Source organism: Procambarus clarkii, chromosome 24, assembly GCF_040958095.1.
Source record: "Procambarus clarkii isolate CNS0578487 chromosome 24, FALCON_Pclarkii_2.0, whole genome shotgun sequence".
Classification (NCBI taxonomy): domain Eukaryota; kingdom Metazoa; phylum Arthropoda; class Malacostraca; order Decapoda; family Cambaridae; genus Procambarus; species Procambarus clarkii.
The window spans coordinates 16,446,216-16,471,568 of NC_091173.1; the positions used below are offsets into that span (position 1 = coordinate 16,446,216).

Sequence of the window (25,353 nt, forward strand, 5' to 3'; positions counted from 1 at the left end):
TGTAGAGTGTGGTGGGGGAGGCTGGGTGTAGAGTGTGGTGGGGGAGGCTGGGTGTAGAGTGGTGGGGGAGGCTGGGTGTAGTGTGTGGTGGGGGAGGCTGGGTGTAGTGTGGTGGGGGAGGCTGGGTGTAGTGTGGTGGGGGAGGCTGGGTGTAGAGTGTGGTGGGGGAGGCTGGGTGTAGAGTGTGGTGGGGGAGGCTGGGTGTAGAGTGTGGTGGGGGAGGCTGGGTGTAGAGTGTGGTGGGGGAGGCTGGGTGTAGAGTGTGGTGGGGGAGGCTGGGTGTAGAGTGTGGTGGGGGAGGCTGGGTGTAGAGTGTGGTGGGGGAGGCTGGGTGTAGAGTGTGGTGGGGGAGGCTGGGTGTAGAGTGTGGTGGGGGAGGCTGGGTGTAGAGTGTGGTGGGGGAGGCTGGGTGTAGTGTGGTGGGGGAGGCTGGGTGTAGAGTGTGGTGGGGGAGGCTGGGTGTAGAGTGTGGTGGGGGAGGCTGGGTGTAGTGTGGTGGGGGAGGCTGGGTGTAGAGTGTGGTGGGGGAGGCTGGGTGTAGTGTGGTGGGGGAGGCTGGGTGTAGAGTGTGGTGGGGGAGGCTGGGTGTAGTGTGGTGGGGGAGGCTGGGTGTAGAGTGTGGTGGGGGAGGCTGGGTGTAGTGTGGTGGGGGAGGCTGGGTGTAGTGTGGTGGGGGAGGCTGGGTGTAGAGTGTGGTGGGGGAGGCTGGGTGTAGTGTGGTGGGGGAGGCTGGGTGTAGAGTGTGGTGGGGGAGGCTGGGTGTAGTGTGGTGGGGGAGGCTGGGTGTAGAGTGTGGTGGGGGAGGCTGGGTGTAGTGTGGTGGGGGAGGCTGGGTGTAGAGTGTGGTGAGGGGAGGCTGGGTGTAGTGTGGTGGGGGAGGCTGGGTGTAGAGTGTGGTGAGGGGAGGCTGGGTGTAGTGTGGTGGGGGAGGCTGGGTGTAGAGTGTGGTGGGGGAGGCTGGGTGTAGAGTGTGGTGGAGGAGGCTGGGTGTAGAGTGTGGTGGGGGAGGCTGGGTGTAGAGTGTGGTGGGGGAGGCTGGGTGTAGTGTGTGGTGGGGGAGGCTGGGTGTAGAGTGTGGTGAGGGGAGGCTGGGTGTAGTGTGGTGGGGGAGGCTGGGTGTAGAGTGTGGTGAGGGGAGGCTGGGTGTAGAGTGTGGTGGGGGAGGCTGGGTGTAGAGTGTGGTGGGGGAGGCTGGGTGTAGAGTGTGGTGAGGGGAGGCTGGGTGTAGTGTGGTGGGGGAGGCTGGGTGTAGAGTGTGGTGGGGGAGGCTGGGTGTAGAGTGTGGTGGGGGAGGCTGGGTGTAGAGTGTGGTGAGGGGAGGCTGGGTGTAGTGTGGTGGGGGAGGCTGGGTGTAGAGTGTGGTGAGGGGAGGCTGGGTGTAGTGTGGTGGGGGAGGCTGGGTGTAGAGTGTGGTGGGGGAGGCTGGGTGTAGAGTGTGGTGGGGGAGGCTGGGTGTAGAGTGTGGTGGGGGAGGCTGGGTGTAGAGTGTGGTGAGGGGAGGCTGGGTGTAGTGTGGTGGGGGAGGCTGGGTGTAGAGTGTGGTGAGGGGAGGCTGGGTGTAGTGTGGTGGGGGAGGCTGGGTTTAGAGTGTGGTGGGGGAGGCTGGGTGTAGAGTGTGGTGGAGGAGGCTGGGTGTAGAGTGTGGTGGGGGAGGCTGGGTGTAGAGTGTGGTGGGGGAGGCTGGGTGTAGAGTGTGGTGGGGGAGGCTGGGTGTAGAGTGTGGTGGGGGAGGCTGGGTGTAGAGTGTGGTGGGGGAGGCTGGGTGTAGAGTGTGGTGGGGGAGGCTGGGTGTAGAGTGTGGTGAGGGGAGGCTGGGTGTAGTGTGGTGGGGGAGGCTGGGTGTAGAGTGTGGTGAGGGGAGGCTGGGTGTAGTGTGGTGGGGGAGGCTGGGTGTAGAGTGTGGTGAGGGGAGGCTGGGTGTAGTGTGGTGGGGGAGGCTGGGTGTAGAGTGTGGTGGAGGAGGCTGGGTGTAGAGTGTGGTGGAGGAGGCTGGGTGTAGAGTGTGGTGGGGGAGGCTGGGTGTAGAGTGTGGTGGGGGAGGCTGGGTGTAGAGTGTGGTGGGGGAGGCTGGGTGTAGAGTGTGGTGGGGGAGGCTGGGTGTAGAGTGTGGTGGGGGAGGCTGGGTGTAGAGTGTGGTGGGGGAGGCTGGGTGTAGAGTGTGGTGGAGGAGGCTGGGTGTAGAGTGTGGTGGGGGAGGCTGGGTGTAGAGTGTGGTGGGGGAGGCTGGGTGTAGAGTGTGGTGGGGGAGGCTGGGTGTAGAGTGTGGTGGGGGAGGCTGGGTGTAGAGTGTGGTGGGGGAGGCTGGGTGTAGAGTGTGGTGGGGGAGGCTGGGTGTAGAGTGTGGTGGAGGAGGCTGGGTGTAGAGTGTGGTGGGGGAGGCTGGGTGTAGAGTGTGGTGGGGGAGGCTGGGTGTAGAGTGTGGTGGGGGAGGCTGGGTGTAGAGTGTGGTGGGGGAGGCTGGGTGTAGAGTGTGGTGGGGGAGGCTGGGTGTAGAGTGTGGTGGGGGAGGCTGGGTGTAGAGTGTGGTGGAGGAGGCTGGGTGTAGAGTGTGGTGGGGGAGGCTGGGTGTAGAGTGTGGTGGGGGAGGCTGGGTGTAGAGTGTGGTAGAGGAGGCTGAGTGTAGAGTGTGGTGGGGGAGGCTGGGTGTAGAGTGTGGTGGGGGAGGCTGGGTGTAGAGTGTGGTGGGGGAGGCTGGGTGTAGAGTGTGGTGGGGGAGGCTGGGTGTAGAGTGTGGTGGGGGAGGCTGGGTGTAGAGTGTGGTGGGGGAGGCTGGGTGTAGAGTGTGGTGGGGGAGGCTGGGTGTAGAGTGTGGTGGGGGAGGCTGGGTGTAGAGTGTGGTGGGGGAGGCTGGGTGTAGAGTGTGGTGGAGGAGGCTGGGTGTAGAGTGTGGTGGGGGAGGCTGGGTGTAGAGTGTGGTGGGGGAGGCTGGGTGTAGAGTGTGGTGGGGGAGGCTGGGTGTAGAGTGTGGTGGGGGAGGCTGGGTGTAGAGTGTGGTGGGGGAGGCTGGGTGTAGAGTGTGGTGGGGGAGGCTGGGTGTAGAGTGTGGTGGAGGAGGCTGGGTGTAGAGTGTGGTGGGGGAGGCTGGGTGTAGAGTGTGGTGGGGGAGGCTGGGTGTAGAGTGTGGTAGAGGAGGCTGAGTGTAGAGTGTGGTAGAGGAGGCTGGGTGTAGAGTGTGGTAGAGGAGGCTGGGTGTAGAGTGTGGTAGAGGAGGCTGGGTGTAGAGTGTGGTAGAGGAGGCTGGGTGTAGAGTGTGGTAGAGGAGGCTGGGTGTAGAGTGTGGTAGAGGAGGCTGGGTGTAGAGTGTGGTAGAGGAGGCTGGTGTAGAGTGTGGTAGAGGAGGCTGGGTGTAGAGTGTGGTAGAGGAGGCTGGGTGTAGAGTGTGGTAGAGGAGGCTGGGTGTAGAGTGTGGTGGGGGAGGCTGGGTGTAGAGTGTGGTGGAGGAGGCTGGGTGTAGAGTGTGGTAGAGGAGGCTGGGTGTAGAGTGTGGTAGAGGAGGCTGGGTGTAGAGTGTGGTAGAGAAGACTGGGTGTAGAGTGTGGTAGAGGAGGCTGGATGTAGAGTGTGGTAGAGGAGGCAGGGTGTAGAGTGTGGTAGAGAAGACTGGGTGTAGAGTGTGGTGGAGGAGGCTGGGTGTAGAGTGTGGTGGAGGAGGCTGGGTGTAGAGTGTGGTAGAGGAGGCTGGGTGTAGAGTGTGGTGGAGGAGGCTGGGTGTAGAGTGTGGTGGAGGAGGCTGGGTGTAGAGTGTGGTGGAGGAGGCTGGGTGTAGAGTGTGGTGGGGGAGGCTGGGTGTAGAGTGTGGTGGGGGAGGCTGGGTGTAGAGTGTGGTGGGGGAGGCTGGGTGTAGAGTGTGGTGGGGGAGGCTGGATGTAGAGTGTGATAATAAACATGTAAAATTTCCTTGTATAGTCAACACAGATTCTAGTACTGTTACCAATGAGTGTTTTGATGGTGTTGAGTCTCCCTGTTGACGTCACAGTGGTGAAGTGTTTACTGTTCACGCCAGAGGCTGAGCCCCTCCTAATGCAGGTTCGAACCCTGGTGGGGTCATAGAGCTCTTAAGTCCCCCGGCCCCCCTCCTCCCTCCGCCCCTACCCTCCCACCCTCCCTTCAGCCCAACCGTCCCTCCCCTCCCTCCCTCCGTCCCTCCCCTCCCACATACAAACAAGAAAAAACAGAGGAGAATTACCAATACACACGCCCTCTCCTGATGACGTAAATTGGTCCTATGTCCACTAAAGCAGGGAAAAACACACTTGGACCCACTTAAGCACTTAACAAAACACAAACACACGCACACCCAACCGTTCAGCGGTCTGCCGTAACACTCAAACATACACACACATATACTCCCGCACACGCGTGTACATACACACTCACCAAGAAGAGGACACAAATAAGAGCGAAGGAAACAAAGGTGCCGAGAAAAATATTAGAAAGTTCTCTTTTTGCAAACAGAGTGTTAGACGGTTAGAACAAGTTAAGTGAGAAGGCGGTAGGGGAGGCCATGTGGAGATATAAGGCCACAAAATACCACTTGAGAGATCAAATCTTTCAAGAATCAGGTTGAGAAAAGTCTCTGAGGGTCGATATCATATCGAACCTCTCCCCTGAAGCCCACATCAAAAGAATATTACCAGCGGTGTATGCTAGGTTGGCCAACATAAGAACTGCCTTAAGAAATGTGTGTAAGGAATCATTTAGAACCTTGTATACCTCTTATGTCAGACAAATCCTTACGCGGTTCCAGCCTGGAGTCCATGTTTAGTCAAACTTAAGTTGAAGTTAGAAAAAATTCAGAAGTATGCCACCAGAATAGTCCCAGAGCTGAGAGGTATGAATTATAAGGAAAGTCATCTGGAATTAAACTTTACATCACTTGAACATTGAAGAGTTAGGGGAGACATGATTACCACCTACAAAATTCTTAGAGGAATCGATAAGCTGGAAAAGCACCAAATATTGAATATGGATGGTACACAAACAAGGGAACACAAGTGAAAACTTAGTACAAAAATGAACCACGGAGATTCCTTATTATAGTGAAGAGGTGGAAGGCACTAGATAGTGATGTATTGGAGGCAGACTCCATACACAGATTATAGTATAGATATGATAGAGCCCAATAGTCTCAGAAACATGTACACCAGTTGATTGACAGTTGAGAGGCCGGACAAAAGAGCCGACGCTCAACTACCTTCAAGTACAGTTAGGTAAGTCAAATTGAGAGATTAAACACACACACACACACACACACACACACACACACACACACACACACACACACACACACACACACACACACACACACACACACACACACACACAGCCATTAACAAATAATCTACAATATGGTCAATTAAACATTATGGTAAAAATTTAAATATTTCAATGACGAAGCTGAAAATTATTGTTATATTAAGTTAGGCGCTTCTCTTCTATACTTTTTTTGTCTTCTTCTTCTTCTTCTTCTTCTTCTTCTTCTTCTTCTTCTTCTTCTTCTTCTTCTTCTTCTTCTTCTTCTTCTTCTTCTTCTTCTTCTTCTTCTTCTTCTTCTTCTTCTTCTTCTTCTTCTCTCTAATTGTATTCAACCATTATGCAGTATCCTCTTTGTTTCGTGAAATTTTGAGAAGTACGAAATTTTTAAGAAGCACGTGAAGAAGCACGTGAAGAAGCACGTGAAGAAGTACGTGAAGAAGCACGTGAAGAAGCACGTGAAGAAGCACGTGCAGAAGCACGTGAAGAAGTACGTGAAGAAGTACGTGAAGAAGCACGTGAAGAAGCACGTGAAGAAGTACGTGAAGAAGCACGTGAAGAAGCACGTGAAGAAGTACGTGAAGAAGCACGTGAAGAAGTACGTGAAGAAGTACGTGAAGAAGCACGTGAAGAAGCACGTGAAGAAGCACGTGAAGAAGTACGTGAAGAAGTACGTGAAGAAGTACGTGAAGAAGCACGTGAAGAAGCACGTAAAGAAACACGTGAAGAAGTACGTGCAGAAGCACGTGAAGAAGCACGTGAAGAAGCACGTGAAGAAACACGTGAAGAAGTACGTGCAGAAGCACGTGAAGAAGCACGTGAAGAAGTACGTGAAGAAGCACGTGAAGAAGCACGTGAAGAAGCACGTGAAGAAGTACGTGAAGAAGTACGTGAAGAAGCACGTGAAGAAGCACGTGAAGAAGTACGTGAAGAAGCACGTGAAGAAGCACGTGAAGAAGTACGTGAAGAAGCACGTGAAGAAGCACGTGAAGAAGCACGTGAAGAAGTACGTGAAGAAGTACGTGAAGAAGCACGTGAAGAAGCACGTGAAGAAGTACGTGAAGAAGCACGTGAAGAAGCACGTGAAGAAGCACGTGAAGAAGCACGTGAAGAAACACGTGAAGAAGTACGTGCAGAAGCACGTGAAGAAGCACGTGAAGAAGCACGTGAAGAAGTACGTGAAGAATCACGTGAAGAAGCACGTGAAGAAGTACGTGAAGAAATACGTGAAGAAGCACGTGAAGAAGCAAATCAGACGTGTATGCAAATTAAGGAAGCAAGAGAAAGGTCATTAATCACTGGGTTTCCTTCAGCGCTGATACAACACACGGTGAGAGAGAGAGGTAGGGGTGAGGAGAGGGAGAGGGAGGGAAAGTGAGAGGGAGAGAAAGGGGGAGTGAGAGAGAGAGAGAGACAGACAGACAGGCATTCAGAGGTATACGAGAGACAGATGACTACTTCAGGACAGCAGCACAACATGGCTAGTAGACGGGGTATAATGAGGTAGAATTTACTTTCCCATAGACATTGTTAGTTAAGTACTGATAGGTAGGTACACACGCACACACACACACACACACACACACACACACACACACACACACACACACACACACACACACACACACACACACACACACACACACACACACACACACAAGGGACATTAACCCTTGCATTAATAAAAGCATTAACACAAGGGGCGCACGCACTAGTGAAAACAGGTGGAAATTGAGTGCCCAAATGAGCCATAGAGACATTAGAATTTTCTTTTTTTTAGTGTCAGAGCAGTTGACAAATGGAATGCATTAGCCAGTGATGTGGTGGAGGCTGACTCCATACACAGTTTCAAGTGTAGATATGATGGAACCCAGTAGGCTCAGGAACCTGTACATCAGTTGATTGACAGTTGAAAGGCGGGACGAAAGAGCCAGAGCTCAACTCCCCGCAAGCACAACTAGGTGAGTACACACACACACACACACACACACACACACACACACACACACACACACACACACACACACACACACACACACACACACACAGTCAAAACAAACCGCTTGTCCCTTAAAAAAATATATATATATTTGTTTTTTCTGGTAACTCGGCGCATAAATGGACGCATCTGGCGCTTCCCCAAACAAAAGAGTATCGAGTGACGGCCCAAACACGCGCGCTCAGTAGACTTGGATTCCACTTAATCACCTGAACGGAATTAAATAGCACTTAATCACCCCCCTGACTCTTGGCTGTCACGGAAACATTGTCGAATCTGTTAACGATGTTTACTGAGTGGATTTGGACCTTTTTTTTTTAGGAGTTTTGTTTAAATCGAAGCGCGATTTGATGTGAGTGTTTAAAAGCTGGGATGAGGGGAATATAATTTATATGAGAGAAAGAGACGAGAGATAGACTAACGGACAGACAGGTAGGAAGGTAGATAGAAAGATAAGAGGGAAATTAGGGCAGTAGATAAGGGACATTATAACCTTTAGTTCGAACGTTGAGGCTTGGTGATAGATAAAACAGAGGGAAATAACTTTGTAACACACCACCAGCATGGGTTCAGAGATGGTAAATCGTGCCTCATAGGTTTAATAGAATTCTATGACCAAGCAACAAAAATTAGGCAAGAAAGAGAAGGGTGGGAAGACTGAATTTTCTTGGACTGTCAGAAAGCCCATATCTATATCTAGTCCATATTCATATCGGAGTCCATATCTAGTTAAACACAAGACAAAGTTAGAGAAGATTCAGCGGTATGCCAGCAGACTTGTCCCGGAAGTGAGAGGTATGAACTACGAGGAAAGGCTGAAGGAGCTGAACCTCACGTCCCTGGAAAACAGAAGAGTAAGGTGAGACATGATAACCACCTACAAATTTCTCAGGGGAATTGACAGGGTGGACAAAGACAAACGCTTCAGCACGGGTGGGACACGAACAAGGGGACACAGGTGGAAACTTAGTACCCAAATGAGCCACAGAGACGTTAGAAAGAATTTTTTCAGTGTCAGAGTAGTTAACAAATGTAATGCATTAGGCAGTGATGTGGTGGAGGTTGACTCATACACAGTTTCAAATGTAGATATGATAGAGCCCAGTAGGCTCAGGAATCTGTACACCAGTTGATTGACATTTGAGAGGCGGGACGAATGAGCCAGAGCTCAACCCCCCGCAAGCACAACTAGGTGAGTACACACACTGAAGTAAAGGCAGCTATAGCCAGTTGGGAGAGAGGACATCAACCAGCCTACCTCCACCACTAAGAGGGTTACCAACAATCTCTCTGTATACAGGTAATCAAACTTGAAATACTTGCCTCCTCCATCAGAAACCTGAGGTCTCAGGAGCATTATTGAGGTCTCAGGAGCATTATTGAGGTCTCACGAGCATTATTGAGGTCTCACGAGCATTATTGAGGTCTCACGAGCATTATTGAGGTCTTACGAGCATTAATGAGGTCTTACGAGCATTATTAAGGTCTTACGAGCATTATTAAGGTCTTACGAGCATTATTAAGGTCTTACGAGCATTATTAAGGTCTCTGGAGCATTATTGAGGTCTCTGGAGCATTATGTATGCAGTGGTTACCGTTACCTGTGGCAGGTGGCTACCGTTATCTGTGGCAGGTGGCTACCGTTACCTGTGGCAGGTGGCTACCGTTACCTGTGGCAGGTGGCTACCGTTACCTGTGGCAGGTGGCTACCGTTACCTGTGGCAGGTGGCTACCGTTACCTGTGGCAGGTGGCTACCGTTACCTGTGGCAGGTGGCTACCGTTACCTGTGGCAGGTGGCTACCGTTACCTGTGGCAGGTGGCTACCGTTACCTGTGGCAGGTGGCTACAGGTGACGGATCTCCCAGTCCTGAGTACTCCATGGGTAGCTGTGTTAAACGAAAAAACCCGACTTGCTGGGATTCGAAGGTTGGGCGCATCAGTTGCCCGCGGTCCAGCTACTCTGACGGACACTATCGCGTCTCTTCTTCCACTTCTTGCGCTCTGCTCATTTCCTTTCTCCTCCCGCGAATTTATCATCATTCACGCTCAATTTCTCTTCTCAATTTCCTCTTGTTATGTGTCAAATGACTTAATTTTCTGATAGTGTCGCGCGAGGCCTCATTGGCCTGTGAGAAATTATCATGGGGCGCCTTGGAGGTGGTGGAGAGCTGGTGGAGGTGGTGGAGGGCTGGTGGTGGTGGTGGAGGTGGTGGAGGGTTGGTGGTGGTGGTGGAGGTGGTGGAGGGCTGGTGGAGGTAGTGAAGGGCTGGTGGAGGTGGTGGAGGTGGTGGAGGGCTGGTGGAGTTGGTGGAGGACTGGTGGAGGTGTTGGAGGGCTGGTGGAGAGCTGGTGGAGGTGGTGGAGGGCTGGTGGAGGTGATGGAGGGCTAATGGAGGTGGTGGAGGTGTTGGAGGGCTGGTGGAGGTGGTGGAAGGCTGATGGAAGTGGTGGAGGTGTTGGAGGGCTGGTGGAGGTGGTGGAGGGCTGATGGAGGTGGTGGAGGTGGTGGAGGGCTGGTGGAGGTGGTGGAGGGCTGGTGGGAGGTGGTGGAGGGCTGGTGGAGGTGGTGGAGGGTTGGTGGAGGGTTGGTGGAGGGTTGGTGGAGGTGGTGAAGGGTTGGTGGAAGGCTGGTGGAGGTGGTGGAGGGGGTGGAGGGCTGGTGGAGGGTTGGTGGAGGGCTGGTGGAGGGCTGGTGTAGGTGGTGGAGGGCTGGTGGAGGTGGTGGAGGGCTGGTGGAGGGCTGGTGTAGGTGGTGGAGGGCTGGTGGAGGTGGTGGAGGACTAGAGGAGAGCTGGTGGAGGTGGTGGAGGGCTGGTGTAGGTGGTGGAGGGCTGGTGGAGGGCTGGTGTAGGTGGTGGAGGGCTGGTGTAGGTGATGGAGGGCTGGTGTAGGTGGTGGAGGGCTGGTGGAGGGCTGGTGGAGGTGGTGGAGGGCTGGTGTAGGTGGTGGAGGGCTGGTGGAGGTGGTGGAGGTGGTGGAGGTGATGGAGGGCTGGTGGAGCTCCCTCCCACCATAGCGTGAGGGCGGAGAGAGCCAGCACCAGCCGCGAGACTCTGGGGTTGAGGCGATATAAACACATAAACTTCCACCTGCATTAGGGGCACTAAGGACTTGTGTCAGCTCTCAGTGAATCACCGCAGGTGGAGCCACACATGCCAAAGTGGTGGCCGGCTTAGCGGGGACCAGGGGGTACAGCTAGGGAAGGGGGGGGGGGTACGGATACAGCTGGGGGGGGGAGGATACAGCTAGGGGGGTTAAGGGACACTTCCATGTCCAAATAAAGAAATGACTGACGATACAACTGATTTTTCTACTGTATCTAAGATGATGTTAATGCACGAACAATCTTGGGAAATCGTTCTGGCATGTGACCTCCCCGCGTAGTTATGTATACGGCGGACATACATGTCACGTATGTATAGACATTCACGGTTGGAATGTGCCCCTCTGCCCCCCCGGACACGACTTCCTCTCCACCACAACACAACTCTTCTACCCTGTACCAACACTTTCATTATTTCCATTTCTTAAAACCCCACCACCAGCACCACCCACTACCAGCACCGCCCACCACCAGCACCACCCACCACCAGCACCACCCACCACCAGCACCACCCACCACCAGCACCACCCACCACCAGCACCACCCACCACCAGCACCACCAGCACCACCCACCACCAGCACCACCCACCACCAGCACCACCAGCACCACCCACCACCAGCACCACCCACCACCAGCACCACCCACCACCAGCACCACCCACCAGCACCACCCACCACCAGCACCACCCACCACCAGCACCACCCACCACCAGCACCACCAGCACCACCCACCACCAGCACCACCAGCACCACCCACCACCAGCACCACCAGCACCACCAGCACCACCAGCACCACCCACTACCAGCACCACCAGCACCACCAGCACCACCCATTACCAGCACCACCAGCACCACCCACCACCACCCACCACCACCCACCACCAGCACCACCCACTACCACCACCAGCACCACCCACTACCAGCACCACCCACCACCACCTTCACCTACCACCACCTTCACCTACCACCACCTTCACCCACCATCTGCTAGCATCGTCCATCCTCAGCACCATCCACCACGACCATCACCCACCACCACCATCAACTGCCTCCCCTCTCATCCACCACCACCATCACAGAAAAGATAATGAGGTATGTGAGGAACACAACAAAAGAATTCAGGAGGTCTTTACAATAGAACCAGCAGAGAGACGAAGGTTGCGAGATGAAAGCCTGATAGAAACAATGGAAGACATTGTAGTCACTATAGAAGAGGGAAGAAAACACCCGAAGGAATTAGATATTACAAGATCATTGGGTCCAGACCTAACACTTTAAGGCAGCACAAGTACTTCAGCAGCCTTAGTGCGATTAGGTTTGGACCCATTGATTATGTAATATCTAATTATAATATTTGTAATAAAAAGCTTATGACAGGAAATCTCCCAAATTTTTGGATATACGCTTGGAGTCACAGTCAGAGAGAAGGTTTCAAGTTGGAGGAATGTAACACAAGGGGTCCCACAAGCCTCAGTCCTGGGACCACTGCTGTTCCAAATATATGAACGACCTTCCTAAGGGAGTGAGCTCGTACATGTCAAAGCTTGCAGATGACACAAAGTGACGAGGAATGTAAAAATAGAAGAGGACTGCAGGAAGTTGCAAGATAACCTTGATAAACTGCAGGAGTGGTCAAACCTGGTTGCTGGAATTTAATCCCAATAACCATAAGGTAATGAAGATGGGAAAGTGAGAGCGGTGACCAGGAAGCATCTACGCCTTAAAGGGAAGACAAAGGAATTGGAAAGAGAGAAAGATTTGGGAGTGGATATAATTCCAACACTAACACCAGAGACACATAAAAACAGGATAACATCGACAGCATATAGGTTGCTTGCAAATCTAAGAACCTCGTTTACAAATCTAGATAAAAACTCCTTTCAAGGCAATCTACACAACATTTGTTAGACCAACACTGGAATATGCAGCACCTTGTGAAGCATCAAGCCAAAATTTTAAAATTATGAATGTTTGCAATAGGAGTGGTGCCAGTAAGCTGAGAGAGGCAGAGCTGAGACAATAAGTTAATGGAACTAAATCTCACAACCCTGTAGGGCAGAAGGTACAGAGGAGATATGATCACAACATACAGGATAATGTGAGGAATATATAATGTAGACAATGACAACATCTTCACATTGAGAGAAAGTAGCGCACGATGATACAGCTGAAAGCTGGAAACGCAAATGAGCCGAAGGAAAGGATATATAAGGAAATACTTGCTCCTTGTTCGTTTAATCAACAAGTGGAATGCACTAAAAGAAGAAGTTGTGGAAGTCACCTTCATCCACAAATTTAAGACCAGATTTGACAAAAAATTTCAATGTCAGAATAGTTATCTTGTACCGCACCGGGTACGTCTCACTTCCCTGTAGACGCTGTTAAGTTAGCACTTTTAGGTAAATACGCACTACCAAGTAAGATCCAGGTACCACAATCACTTACTATCCCCCCAACGACTCCAACAGCTCACCCACCACAACCATCACTCACTACCACCATCATGACCCACCACCACCACCACCCACAGCCAGCATCACCCACCACCACCACCACCATCACCACTCTCAGCCTCCGCACCACCATCATCCCCAACACAACATCTGGGAGTTTAAGAGACACTCAGCTCTTACTGAAGAGGAAGCAATCACGAGGGTGTTAGAAGGGCCTCAGCGAGCGGGGTTTAAAGCTAATGCACGGACCTTTAAATGTTTGTAAACACGCGGAGAAGACGCCTTCCGCCCCGTCCCCTCCCCGTGAGGCGCAAGGCACCATCACCCTTGTCTCCGAGGCGCTCCGCTGAAATGCTTTTTGGACTATAAAACCATCTGATGCTAGTGTTGGCAAGGCGTTAAATGGCATTTAGTGCTGGTCCGCCAGACTCTTGTCCCATCGACCTGATTTAGGAGAGAAGTGGTGAGATTTTGGGTTTGTTTTCGTTGTGTTTGTTACGTGTGATGCGATGCTGTGTGGTGCTGGGGCGCAGGAGATGTGGTGGGTGTCTTTGTTCACTTTGTTACGGCTCAACTCTCGCTACTGACTTGTCCCGGGTTGTGACACAGCCGCTACTGGTTTGTGCTAAAATATGCGCCATTCAGAGAGAACAAGTCCCACTTAGCATTACATTCAGGGAAGAAAAGTCCCGCTTCTCAGACCTGTTAGAGCTCCTTGTCGAGTAGTGAGCTTCGACGAGCAGGAGAAGTGAGGCTTCTTGAGGTTATCTTGAGATGATTTCGGGGCTTTTTTTTAGTGTCCCCGCGGCCCGGTCCTCGACCAGGCTGCAGAAAACACAGCCACCAGTGCTCCACATCCGCCCTAAATCGCACTCATATATGAACACGATATAACGGAAGAGACTGACTCTTCAGTGGTCACAGATGATGTTGAACTATTGAGGAGCAGGTCGGCCGAGCGGACAGCACGTTGGACTTGTGATCCTGTGGTCCCGGGGTCGATCCCGGGCGCCGGCGAGAAACAATGGGCAGAGTTTCTTTCACCCTATGCCCCTGTTACCTAGCAGTAAAATAGGTACCTGGGTGTTAGTCAGCTGTCACGGGCTGCTTCCTGGGGGTGGAGGCCTGGTCGAGGACCGGGCCGCGGGGACACTAAAAGCCCCGAAATCATCTCAAGATAACCTCAAGATGATGGTTACCTTGAGGTGCTTCCGGGGCTTAGGGTCCCCGCGGCCCGGTCGTCGACCAGGCCTCCAGGTTGCTGGACTGATCAACCAGGCTGTTGGACGAGTTGGGGCGAGCGATGACTGCAGGATGCTTCAGGATGACCTGGACAACCTGCTCTACTTGGGTAGTGGCTGGTAGAGTTCAATCTCGGTTTAGATGCAGGACACCAACTGTGGCGTGTGTGAGAGCTGTACTCCAGTACTCAGCCCACCTCCCATGTCATCGGTCGTTAAGGCACACTAAGAAACTCCAGACTTGTAATTATGAGGCTTAAGATTTGAGGACAGACTGTCGGAACTGAACACTGTATGACGCTTGATATATAAGTCAGAAGATACATGATACTGACTATAACATATTTAAGGGTTACCTTACCTTGAGGTTACCTTGAGGTGATTTCGGGGCTTAGCGATCCCGCGGCCCAGTCGTCGACCAGGCTTCGTCGTTGCTGGACTGGTCAACCAGGCTGTTGGACGCGGCTGCTCGCATCCTGACGTATGAGTCACAGCCTGGTTGATCAGGTATCCTTTGGAGGTGCTTTTCGAGTTCTCTCTTGAACACTGTGAGATGTCGGCCAGTTATGTCCCTTATGTGTAGTGGAAGCGTGTTGAACAGTCTCGGGCCTCTGATGTTCATAGAGTTCTCTCTCAGAGTACCTGTTGCACCTCTGCTTTTCAACGGGGGTATTCTGTACATCCTGCCATGCCTTCTCTTCTCATGTGATGTTATTTCTGTGTGCAGGTTTGGGACCAGCCGCTCTACTATTTTCCACGTGTGAATTATTATGTATCTCTCCCGCCTGCGCTCAAGAGAATACAGATTTAGGCTCTTTAATCGGTCCCAGTAGTTTAGATGTTTTACTGAGTGGATTCTAGCAGTAAAGGATCTCTGCACGCTCTCCAGGTCAGCAATTTCTCCAGCTTTGAAAAGGTCTGTCATTGTGCAGCAGTACTCCACTCTAGAGAGCACTAGCGTCTTGAAAAGTATCATCATCGGTATAGCATTTCTGGTGTGAAAGGTTCTTGTTATCCAACCTGTCATTTTTCTTGCAGTTGTAACGGCTACTTTATTGTGTTCTTTAAAGGTAAGGTCTTCCGACATCAGTACACCCAAATCCTTTACATTACCTTTTCGTTCTATGTTATGATTCGACTGCGTTTTGTACGTGGTTTCCGTTTTTATATTTTCATTTTTTCTGTAGCGCATGAGCTGGAACTTATCTTCGTTAAACAGCGTATTATTTTCTGTAATAATAGAAAGACCTGATTTACATCTGATTGGAGGTTTGCCGTGTCCTCTATGTTGTCTACTCTCATAAAAATCCTGGTGTCATCTGCAAAGGATGATACAGTACTATAGGTTGTGTCCTTGTCTATGTCCGATATGAGGATAAGATAACGTACTGGAACAAGCACAGTACCCTGGGGGACTGAGCTCTTCACGGTTGATGGTCCGAATTTTATTTTGTTGACTATTACACATTGGTTTTCTATTAGTCAGGGCGTTAACAAAGCTGTTAAACATATAATATTTTGTCTACTAAAGACCTCTTACACTCACTTACTTGATTAAAATCATCTGATATTGATCAAGTAAGTGATAAATTTAAGTGATTTAATTTAAGTAAAAAAAATTTGATCTTACGTGATCAAAAGTCATTGCTTCAGGCGACCCACAGTTAGAAAGATTGGGGCCTGGAGCTGAAACACAACTTTGGTAGTTCACTTAGTTGAGTTGCACTGCCCATGTTGCACTAGATGATGTGTGAGTCACTTGAGCAACCATGTTAAGGGGTCATTTTGTGTGGACAGTCACTGGATGGGTGATGGTGTGGACAGTCACTGGATGGGTGATGGTGTGGACAGTCACTGGATGGGTGATGGTGTGGACAATATTGGTCCTCGGGGAGCCGGTCGGCTAAGCGGACAGCACGTGAGATTTGTGATCCTGTGGTCCTGGGTTCGATCCCAGGCGCCGGCGAGAAACAATGGGCAGAGTTTCTTTCACCCTATGCCCCTGTTACCTAGCAGTAAAATAGGTACCTGGGTGTTAGTCAGCTGTCACGGGCTGCTTCCTGGGGGTGGAGGCCTGGTCGAGGACCGGGCCGCGGGGACACTAAAAAGCCCCGAAATCATCTCAAGATAACTCAAGATTACCTGCTTCATATAAGACTTGTGAAGTTGCTGACCTGGAGAGTGTGGTGTAGGCTCACATATATCACCATCCCTCGTGTTCTACGGAATGTGCCAGGTAAGTTACGGGCTCACCATAGCCCGTGCTACTTGGAACTTGTTCCAAGTAGCTGAATCTATAACAACAACAACAATTCTACGGAGTCCACTCACTGTAGTGTCTCATAGCCACATTTTATATATGCTATATATGCAATTCAATTTTCAGCTGTGTACCACATCATGTTATCAGAATTGTACCACTATCCCATTTTCCATACCATTCCGATTTCAATACTATTCCCATTTTCTATACTATTCCATTCCTATGTCAGCGGCTGTCTGACCAACATGGCGCCAAGATATATTCACCAACCTCCTTTTCTCGCATTTTTACAGCGTTGCATTGTAGCCACCTTCTTACGCCGCCTCCAATTCCAAAATTTCACTGGAGGTGATCATTTGAATAACGACGTTGTAAGTTACCTTTGATATTCACTCCATAATCGTCACAGCTAAGTATATCCTCAAAGTTTCGTTCGCGCCAAGAAGGCGGCCTGGAGGCGCCGGGGGAGAGGAGTCGTGCGAAGCTTTACCAAACGCGCCGATGCAGTGTGTCGCTGGCCTCAGTACAAACATCTTGGCGCCGCCCGTAAGAATCCAGAATTTTATCGCCACGAAAATCTCTCGGGAATTTCTCCAATTCAAGATCTCATATGCTGATTTCAACTCGAAGATTGAATTTTCGCCGTGTAAAAGATATGACCAGCCTTGGCGACGCGCATTTACATATTCCTGATCCTTTAACATTAGGGTCCGCCTCCTTTTTTCAAAAACTCTTCGCGACCTGCCGAAACTTTTCGAATCGTAACGGAATTATTTGCCCCGGCTTACACGGCGCGCCACCTCACTCGATGCTCCATTTTTTCCGTTCTTCTCCGTCCGAGTCGATATGAGCGGTGGTGTGTGGGCGTGACGCGGGCGTCGAAGCCACGGGCGGCGGGAGGGCTGCATGCTCTCGACGTCAAACAGAACGTTAAAACGGGAGAAGGCAACGGAGAAGGGCGGAGGAGTGAGCGAAGTGACGGTAGGTGTTATCAATGCGCTCCAAGAGGCTCTGGGAGGGACATAACACCGCCCCGCCGCGCCGCGCCAAGTGTGTACCCCCGAACGGAAATTTATGCAGACGATTTTCCTTCCGACTGTTTTTCCCCTCAGGCACCGAGACTCCGAGGGGAGACAGGAATGAGGAGGAGGAGGGGGTGGGGGGAACAGGAAAGAGGAGGGATGGGGGGGGTGGAGGAAAGAGGACGGGTGAGGGGGAAACAGGAATGGGGAGAGGGTGAGGGAAATAGGAATTACGACGGGCCGAAGGAAGAGGACGAGGTGAACAGTGAGGAGGAGAGGGTGAGGGGAAACAGGAAGGAGGAGAGGGTGAGGGGAAACAGGAAGGAGGAGAGGGTGAGGGGAAACAGGAAGGAGGAGAGGGTGAGGGGAAACAGGAAGGAGGAGAGGGTGAGGGGAAACAGGAAGGAGGAGAGGGTGAGGGGAAACAGGAAGGAGGAGAGGGTGAGGGGAAACAGGAAGGAGGAGAGGGGTGAGGGGAAACAGGAAGGAGAAGGGGAAATGAAGGGGAACCGGAAAGGGGAAGGGGTGACGGAACAGGAAAGTTATATTATCTAATATTATAAATCATATTCATTAATATCACAAATCATATGCACTGAATTGTCAGATCATATTCGGAAATTATATGCTCAGCTGGAGCATATAAATGTATTATCTGAATATATTACTGGATAAATATATTATCTAATGTCAAATATATTATCTGATGTCAAATATTCTATCTGATGTCAAATATATTTTCTAATAGAACAAATTATATTTGCTGATGTAGCAAAATATTCTCTCTAATATCGCATATTATATTCTATGTACCAAATTATATTCTTTGGTGTGGCTATTTATATTACATAGTGGCAAAAATTATTCACTGATGCCGCAAATTATACTTTATGATGTCACAAAGTATATTATCTAATTTCATAAAATATTCGTAAATTAATATATACGTAAGTGTCGTAAAAAAAATTTTGTAGTCGTAAATTATTTTTTCAAGTCTTAAATTATTGCTTGAAGTCTTAAATTATTCTTTGTAGTCGGAAATTATTTTTTTGAAGTCTTAAATTATTTTGTGAAGTCTTAAATTATTTTGTGAAGTCTTAAATTATTCTTTGGAGTCGTAAATTATTGTTTGAAGTCTTAAATTATTTTGTGAAGTCTTAAATTATTTTGTGAAGTCTTAAATTATTCTTTGGAGTCGTAAATTATTTTTTGAAGTCTTAAATAATTTTTTGAAGTTATAAAGTATTTTCCCTTGTCGTAAATTATTCTCTGGTGTAAATTATTCTCCGATGTTGTAAATTATTCTCCGATGTCGTAAATTATTCTCCGATGTCGTAAATTATTCTCCGATGTCGTAAATTAATCTCTGATGTACATTATTCTCTGGTGTCGTAAACTATTATTTGTTGTAAATTTTTTTCTGACATTGTAAATGTTTATCTTAGTTTTATTCAGAGGAATAAACGCCGGGATCCACACTGAGACACTTAAGTACAATATGTAGTGGTTGTAGTTGTTGTAATGTATTACCTGGTGTGTGTGTGTTGTGATGGTTGTGGTTGTAGTTGTTGTAATGTATTACCTGGTGTGTGTGTGTTGTGATGGTTGTGGTTGTAGTAGTGAACTAACTGGCTACTATTTTTTTCATTGGGCAGTGAAACCAGAGGATATTAATAGGAATGGCGAGAGTGGCTTCTCTTGCGCTCTCCTGAGTCTCTCTCTTGTCTTTCTTCTGACAGAACCAGAGTCGTAGACCATTAAGTCTCATGGCATTTGTCTCTGTCTCTCTCTCTCTCTCTCTCTCTCTCTCTCTCTCTCTCTCTCTCTCTCTCTCTCTCTCTCTCTCTCTCTCTCTCTCTCTCTCTCTCTCTCTCTTTGAATAGATTGAGAAAAAAATACAGGAAAAGCAATGAGAAAGGACGCAACTCAGACACCAAAACACGGCCTTGGAACTTACTCACAAGAGAGAGAGAGAGAGAGAGAGAAACGAACAATTAAAGAAGAACCAATATAGAGATAAGAGCTAGCTTCCCGCAGGAGAGAGGCACGAAGACACCTCACGCCTTAATAACGAAGGGATGAACACCCAGGACCACGGAGCCACGAGCCTCATTTCCACTAATCATCTATGAACCTAATTAAGTTTTTGGATGGAGAAGTAACGATGACTAAACATGGCGGCCAAAATTGGATGGGAATTGCCAGGATGATGTTAATCATACAAGCCAATAAGCGTAAATTGCCAGTATTTAATAAATTTCGACTATCTGTCCCGTCAGAAATTTCAGCCCAACTTTTTTTTAGTTAAAATTTCCACTTTAGGAATTGTAGAATAACTTTTTTAAAACCAAAAATTCCCGATAATTTTGAAAATTTAAAATATACCGTAAATTTCCCCCGACAAAGTTACCTGCAAAAATTATCTCTCCAAATTTACCAGCTAAGTTCTTCTCCAGCTCAAAATCTATATTAAAATTTTACCAAAGACCCCCCCCAAACCCCCAATTATAAACTGCCATTAACATTGCAGGCATAAACAATTCCTGAAGAATTCCGCCAAAGGGGCCACTCCGCGTCAATAACTGAGCGCGCCATCTTGGTTCTGATGTTAATTACGCAATTATGCAATTAGTTTTCAATCGTGCAGTCCAAGAGGCAGTTTGCTGTTATGATTATTTACCGTAATGACGGTAATTAGGGCGCCCCGACGCCTCATAATGAGCGGTCAATGCCGCGTGTCTTCCACAGGTAAACAACGCCGCGTTCGAAATTGGCGGGGAAAAAAATTATTTATCTTGTCACATTGTCGGGAAGAAATATATGGATAATAAATAATATAAAGTAAATATAATTAATAAAATTAGCGTATAAATAATAAAGTGGATAATAAACAAAGAGGCGATAAGTAAGGACATTGAAGGATTAAGGACAATAGGGGCATTATGTGAGGATTATAAATAAGGGCATTAAGTGAGGGCAATATGTAAGGGCGGAAAGTAAGCGCAATAAGTAAGGCGGACGGACACTGGGCATTATCAGTAATGGAAGTCGTGATGAGCGCCATCTGCTGCTGAGCTCTGGCTCTTGAGAGAGAGAGAGAGAGAGAGAGAGAGAGAGAGAGAGAGAGAGAGAGAGAGAGAGAGAGAGAGAGAGAAGAATGAATTAGGTGAATGAAAAATACAAGGAGGACTAAGGAAGGAGAGTATATTACAGAAGACGTTTTATTTCTAACAAAGACTGTCTTGGGGACGTCATTCCCACTACAGGAGTCACCAGTAGTACAGGAGGTCACTAGAGAAGAGCACAAGACTTCCTCACGTGGGACCATTTTTCCGGGTGACGACACGCGCGATGCAGCCACATATACGGGCACATATATTGTATGTGTGTGTCTGTATATACTATTTATGCCTGCAGAATCGAGCTATTAGCTCTTGGACCCCACCTTTGTAACCGATCTATTTTGTCCTATTATGTCTACTACATATCTTTCTTTCTAACACACACACAAGTGCGCGCGCGCGCGACTCCTAATCTTGAGACTTGGGTTCGATTCCCGGCGCCGGCAGAGACAAACGGGCAGTTTCTTTCACCCTGAAAGGAAACTCTGCCCATTTGTTTTTCGGCGGTTCCAGGGAATCGAACCCCGGTCCCTAGGTCCATGAGTCTAGAGCGCTGTCCACTCAGCCACCACCTCCCTCCGTCCTGTGTGTGTGTGTAGCCGTCTTCGTCGTCCCCAGCAGGTGTGTGTGTTTCTCCCCAGCAGGTGTTTCCCCAGCAGGTGTCTCCTCGGCAGGTGTCTTGTGCCTTCCTCGTTTAGTTTCAGTTGTTTTGTGTACAACTTTTACGCTGAAGAGTAAAGTTCATACATTATTATGACACACTTTGGTCTCTAGCGTCCATCAATACCGGTTTGTTCCGTCTAAATACTTCCTCTTTTTCAACCATGATAATTGTTCTAACTATTCCATGTCTCGCGTCTCCTCTTCCTCCTCTCATTGTTATCCTCGGTAGGTTCAGCTCTTTCAATCATTTTTTCGCACGTTATTCCACGTAATTCTTGGACGAGGTTTTTGCAAACTTTTGTACCTTTTCATGTATATGTATTGTTTAAAGTTAGCCAGCTGGCGCACCGTGTGAGCCACCGTGTGAGCTGGCGCACCGTGTGAGCCACCGTGTGAGCCACCGTGTGAGCCACCGTGTGAGCCACCGTGTGAGCCACCGTGTGAGCCACCGTGTGAGCCACCGTGTGAGCCACCGTGTGAGCCACCGTGTGAGCCACCGTGTGAGCCACCGTGTGAGCCACCGTGTGAGCCACCGTGTGAGCCACCGTGTGAGCCACCGTGTGAGCCACCGTGTAAGCCACCGTGTGAGCCACCGTGTAAGCCACCGTGTGAGCCACCGTGTGAGCCACCGTGTGAGCCACCGTGTAAGCCACCGTGTGAGCCACCGTGTAAGCCACCGTGTGAGCCACCGTGTAAGCCACCGTGTGAGCCACCGTGTAAGCCACCGTGTGAGCCACCGTGTAAGCCACCGTGTGAGCCACCGTGTGAGCCACCGTGTGAGCCACCGTGTAAGCCACCGTGTGAGCCACCGTGTAAGCCACCGTGTGAGCCACCGTGTGAGCCACCGTGTGAGCCACCGTGTGAGCCACCGTGTAAGCCACCGTGTGAGCCACCGTGTGAGCCACCGTGTGAGCCACCGTGTGAGCTGGCGCACCGTGTGAGCCACCGTGTGAGCCACCGTGTGAGCCACGTGGTGCTGCCTGCCTCCTTCTTGACGTCCCAGAAAGCTGTGGTAATGTGTGCTAGATTAGGGGGATTCCTACGGATACGGGAGCCGGTCGGCCGAGCGGACAGCACGCGGGATTTGTGATCCTGTGGTCCTGGGTTCGATCCCAGGCGCCGGCGAGAAACAATGGGCAGAGTTTCTTTCACTCTATGCCCCTGTAACCTAGCAGTAAAATAGGTACCTGGGTGTTAGTCAGCTGTCACGGGCTGCTTCCTGGGGGTGGAGGCCTAGTCGAGGACCGGGCCGCGGGGACAGTAAAAGCCCCGAAATCATCTCAAGATAACCTCAAGAAGATACCACTGATATTATAATATTTATGTTTCTATGTGGTGATACTTTGTCTTATATCTGCTCTCTGATCTCTTCTCTTGCTTTTATCATTATATACCATCTGGAGTTTTACTTGGAGTCGGTCTGCTCTCTTAATTGTCTCATGTTATTTGTCTCAACATTACACTTCCTGTTATTGAATTCCAGAAGCCATTTATAGTCTCAGCTCTTCAGTCTACTCTCCCCTCGCCCATGAATAATGAAATATTATTGCTAGAGGTTTACTGAGGGTTAGTGGGGCTACTTTCTTCATCTAGTGCGATACATTGTCGGGTCCTACACCCATCGCTTCGTCTGGTACACTATATGTCTCACTAACTACTCTGATGATACTACAGTGATTCGGAGGAGGTCACCTCTTGTCTTACCTCTGAGAGTGTTCCTGTTCAGTCGTGGCGACCTCCACGGCAGCTTGCATCTAGTTCCTCAAAGATTTCCTTATTATTTCTTTCCTCCAGTGTAGCGAGTCCAGGTCTAGTATAGTCCAGGTCCAGTATAGTCCAGGTCCAGTATAGTCCAGGTCCAGTATAGTCCAGGTCCAGTATAGTCCAGGTCCAGTATAGTCCAGGTCCAGTATAGTCCAGGTCCACTATAGTCCAGGTCCACTATAGTCCAGGTCCAGTATAGTCCAGGTCCAGTATAGTCCAGGTCCAGTATAGTCCAGGTCCAGTATAGTCCAGGTCCAGTATAGTCCAGGTCCACTATAGTCCAGGTCTAGTATAGTCCAGGTCCAGGTCTTTCTTCACAGCTCAATCCCCCATAACTTAAGAACGAGCCCTGTTGCATATTTTTGTATCTCTTTTACTTTGGTTTTGTGTTTCTTTGGCTAGGGGGTTCCATGCCGGGGCAGTATACTCAATAACAGGTCTCACAAAGGATGTGTACAGGGGTCGAAAGGGACCAAGTTCCTGAAGGATAACCGGACGTCTGACAGTATGGCATATGCTGCCCTCGTTAATATGTTGATGTGTGCCCCCTGGTCTTAAATCTTCAGTTATGTCCGCTCCTAAGTCTTTCTCTTTTTCAAAAGTTGGAAGTTGCCTTCCCTTCATCCTCTACTTTACTTCAGGTTTTCTTGCTTCAATTTCTATCCTCGTAATCTTACAATTACTAGGGTTAAAATCTAGTGGGCATTTCTCAGACCATCTCTGGAGATTGTCTAGTTCTTCTTGTAATGTAGGTCAGTTCTCCTCAGTTCTGATTTGCCTCATTACCTTAGCATCGTCATCAAACATGGATAAAAACCAGTATTCCTACCTGAACTATCGTGAGTGGGACGACAAGAGTCTCTGCCGCAACATTAGCTTCGCATAATGCCAATCAGTAAAGTTCCTCCCTATGTATTAGCAATTCAGTTCTCTGAATAAACGTATATTATACGTTGGTTATTAATGTTGATTCTTTACTGAAGATTGCCACGCTAATCTACTTGAATTACTGTCCCAAATGACCTGCTATACGCTCCATACTATTTAGGACCTACGCAAATAAACTTGATATATACGGACCCTCATATTGTATTCCGTAGCTTCGGGGACCTCCACGACCAAGGTGACTTGAGGTGTAGGCGAAGCTGGCCGATGGGAAACTTCCCCACAGTTGGACGCCTTATCCGGTAAAGTACACCCTGGATCTCGAACGCCTTGCTCACGTCTTGCTTAGTTAAGTGGAGGCATTTGCGTGCAACATTTCACACAGTTGCAACCCTGACTAAGTAAAATCGAAAGCTACCCCTCGAGTGTTGTCTACTTGTCCACGAGGACGTGTGTGTGTGTGTGTGTGTGTGTGTGTGTGTGTGTGTGTGTGTGTGTGTGTGTGTGTGTGTGTGTGTGTGTGTGTGTGTGTGTGTGTGTGTGTGTACTCACCTAGTTGTGTTTGCGGGGGTTGGCTCTGGCTCTTTGGTCCCGCCTCTCAACCGTCAATCAACAGGTGTACAGATTCCTGAGCCTATCGGGCTCTATCATATCTACACTTGAAACTGTGTATGGAGTCAGCCTCCACCACATCACTGCCTAATGCATTCCATTTCCCATGCATTTCCATGTGTGTTTGTGTGTGTGTGTTTAGCAAGTGTGCTTTCCCGACAAATGTGTTACATGCAGGCAGGTGTATGTATCTGTGTGGCAGGGGCATGTGTGCGTCTTTCAGTCAATATTTAGCTCCGCAGCTGGTATGTATCCCCCGACAGATGCTCAGCACCCCAGCAGGTGTGTATCTTCTCCAGCAGATGTGTAGCACCCCAACAGGTGTGTATGTATCTCGCCCCAGCAGATGTGTAGCACCCCAGCAGGTGTGTATGTATCTCGCCCCAGCAGATGTGTAGCACCCCAGCAGGTGTGTATGTATCTCGCCCCAGCAGATGTGTAGCACCCCAGCAGGTGTGTATGTATCTCGCCCCAGCAGATGTGTAGCACCCCAGCAGGTGTGTATGTATCTCGCCCCAGCAGATGTGTAGCACCCCAGCAGGATGGTAGATCATGAGGAAAGTAGCACTCCAGCCAGCACATCGCTACCCTGCACCCCGGGTCCCTTATGTAAACAAAGATTATACCTCTCTTGTACTGATACGTTTCCCTCCAGGAGGTTAATGAGTATGTCCTTCATACTACCTCACCGTTCCCCCTATTTCTCCTTCTCCCCCTTTTCTTCCACGCTTTCTCCTTCCCTCCTTATGTCTTCTTCCTTTGGCCACGCCCCAGTCCACCGAGGAGCCGCCTCTTGAACAGGAGAGAGAGTGAAGATTTAGATACCGGGCCAGGATGCGACAGTGAGCCGTTCTTAGCACATTTACTATAGTTATCCCTTCAGAAAGTAATTTCTTCGTGCTATTAATATCGCTGGTATTTTCCTAATGGCCTGTGTTTTATCATGAGATTATCTGGTGGCAACCACTTCCC

General features: G+C 49.7%; 2 protein-coding genes across 2 annotated transcripts in view; one reads left to right on the forward strand and one right to left on the reverse strand.

Annotated features, from left to right (window-relative positions):
• LOC123761810 (probable inactive protein kinase DDB_G0270444) overlaps nt 1-16,863 on the forward strand; it is a 38,618-nt gene extending 21,755 nt beyond the window's left edge. The window contains exons 2-3 of the mRNA XM_069330235.1: nt 5,646-6,583; nt 16,723-16,863. Coding sequence (XP_069186336.1) covers nt 5,646-6,583; nt 16,723-16,863 — 1,079 coding nt within the window. The remainder of the gene's footprint in view (nt 1-5,645; nt 6,584-16,722) is intronic.
• A 4,565-nt stretch (nt 16,864-21,428) lies between these two features.
• On the reverse strand, nt 21,429-23,691 carry LOC138367952 (dynein heavy chain-like). The gene is made up of 2 exons (XM_069330236.1): nt 23,671-23,691; nt 21,429-22,127 (listed from the first exon to the last, which is right to left on the reverse strand). The coding sequence occupies exons 1-2, from the start codon at nt 23,689-23,691 to the stop codon at nt 21,429-21,431; spliced, it is 720 nt and encodes a 239-aa protein (XP_069186337.1).
• Nucleotides 23,692-25,353: the final 1,662 nt, after the last annotated feature.

Excerpts from the sequence above, each read along its gene's own strand:
- LOC138367952 (XM_069330236.1), bottom strand. The coding sequence starts at position 23,691 with ATGTTTGATGACGATGCTAAG. Across the intron at positions 22,128-23,670 it reads TGTTTGATGACGATGCTAAG|CTTTCTGGGACGTCAAGAAG; the intron begins GTAATGAGGCAA and ends ACATTACCACAG.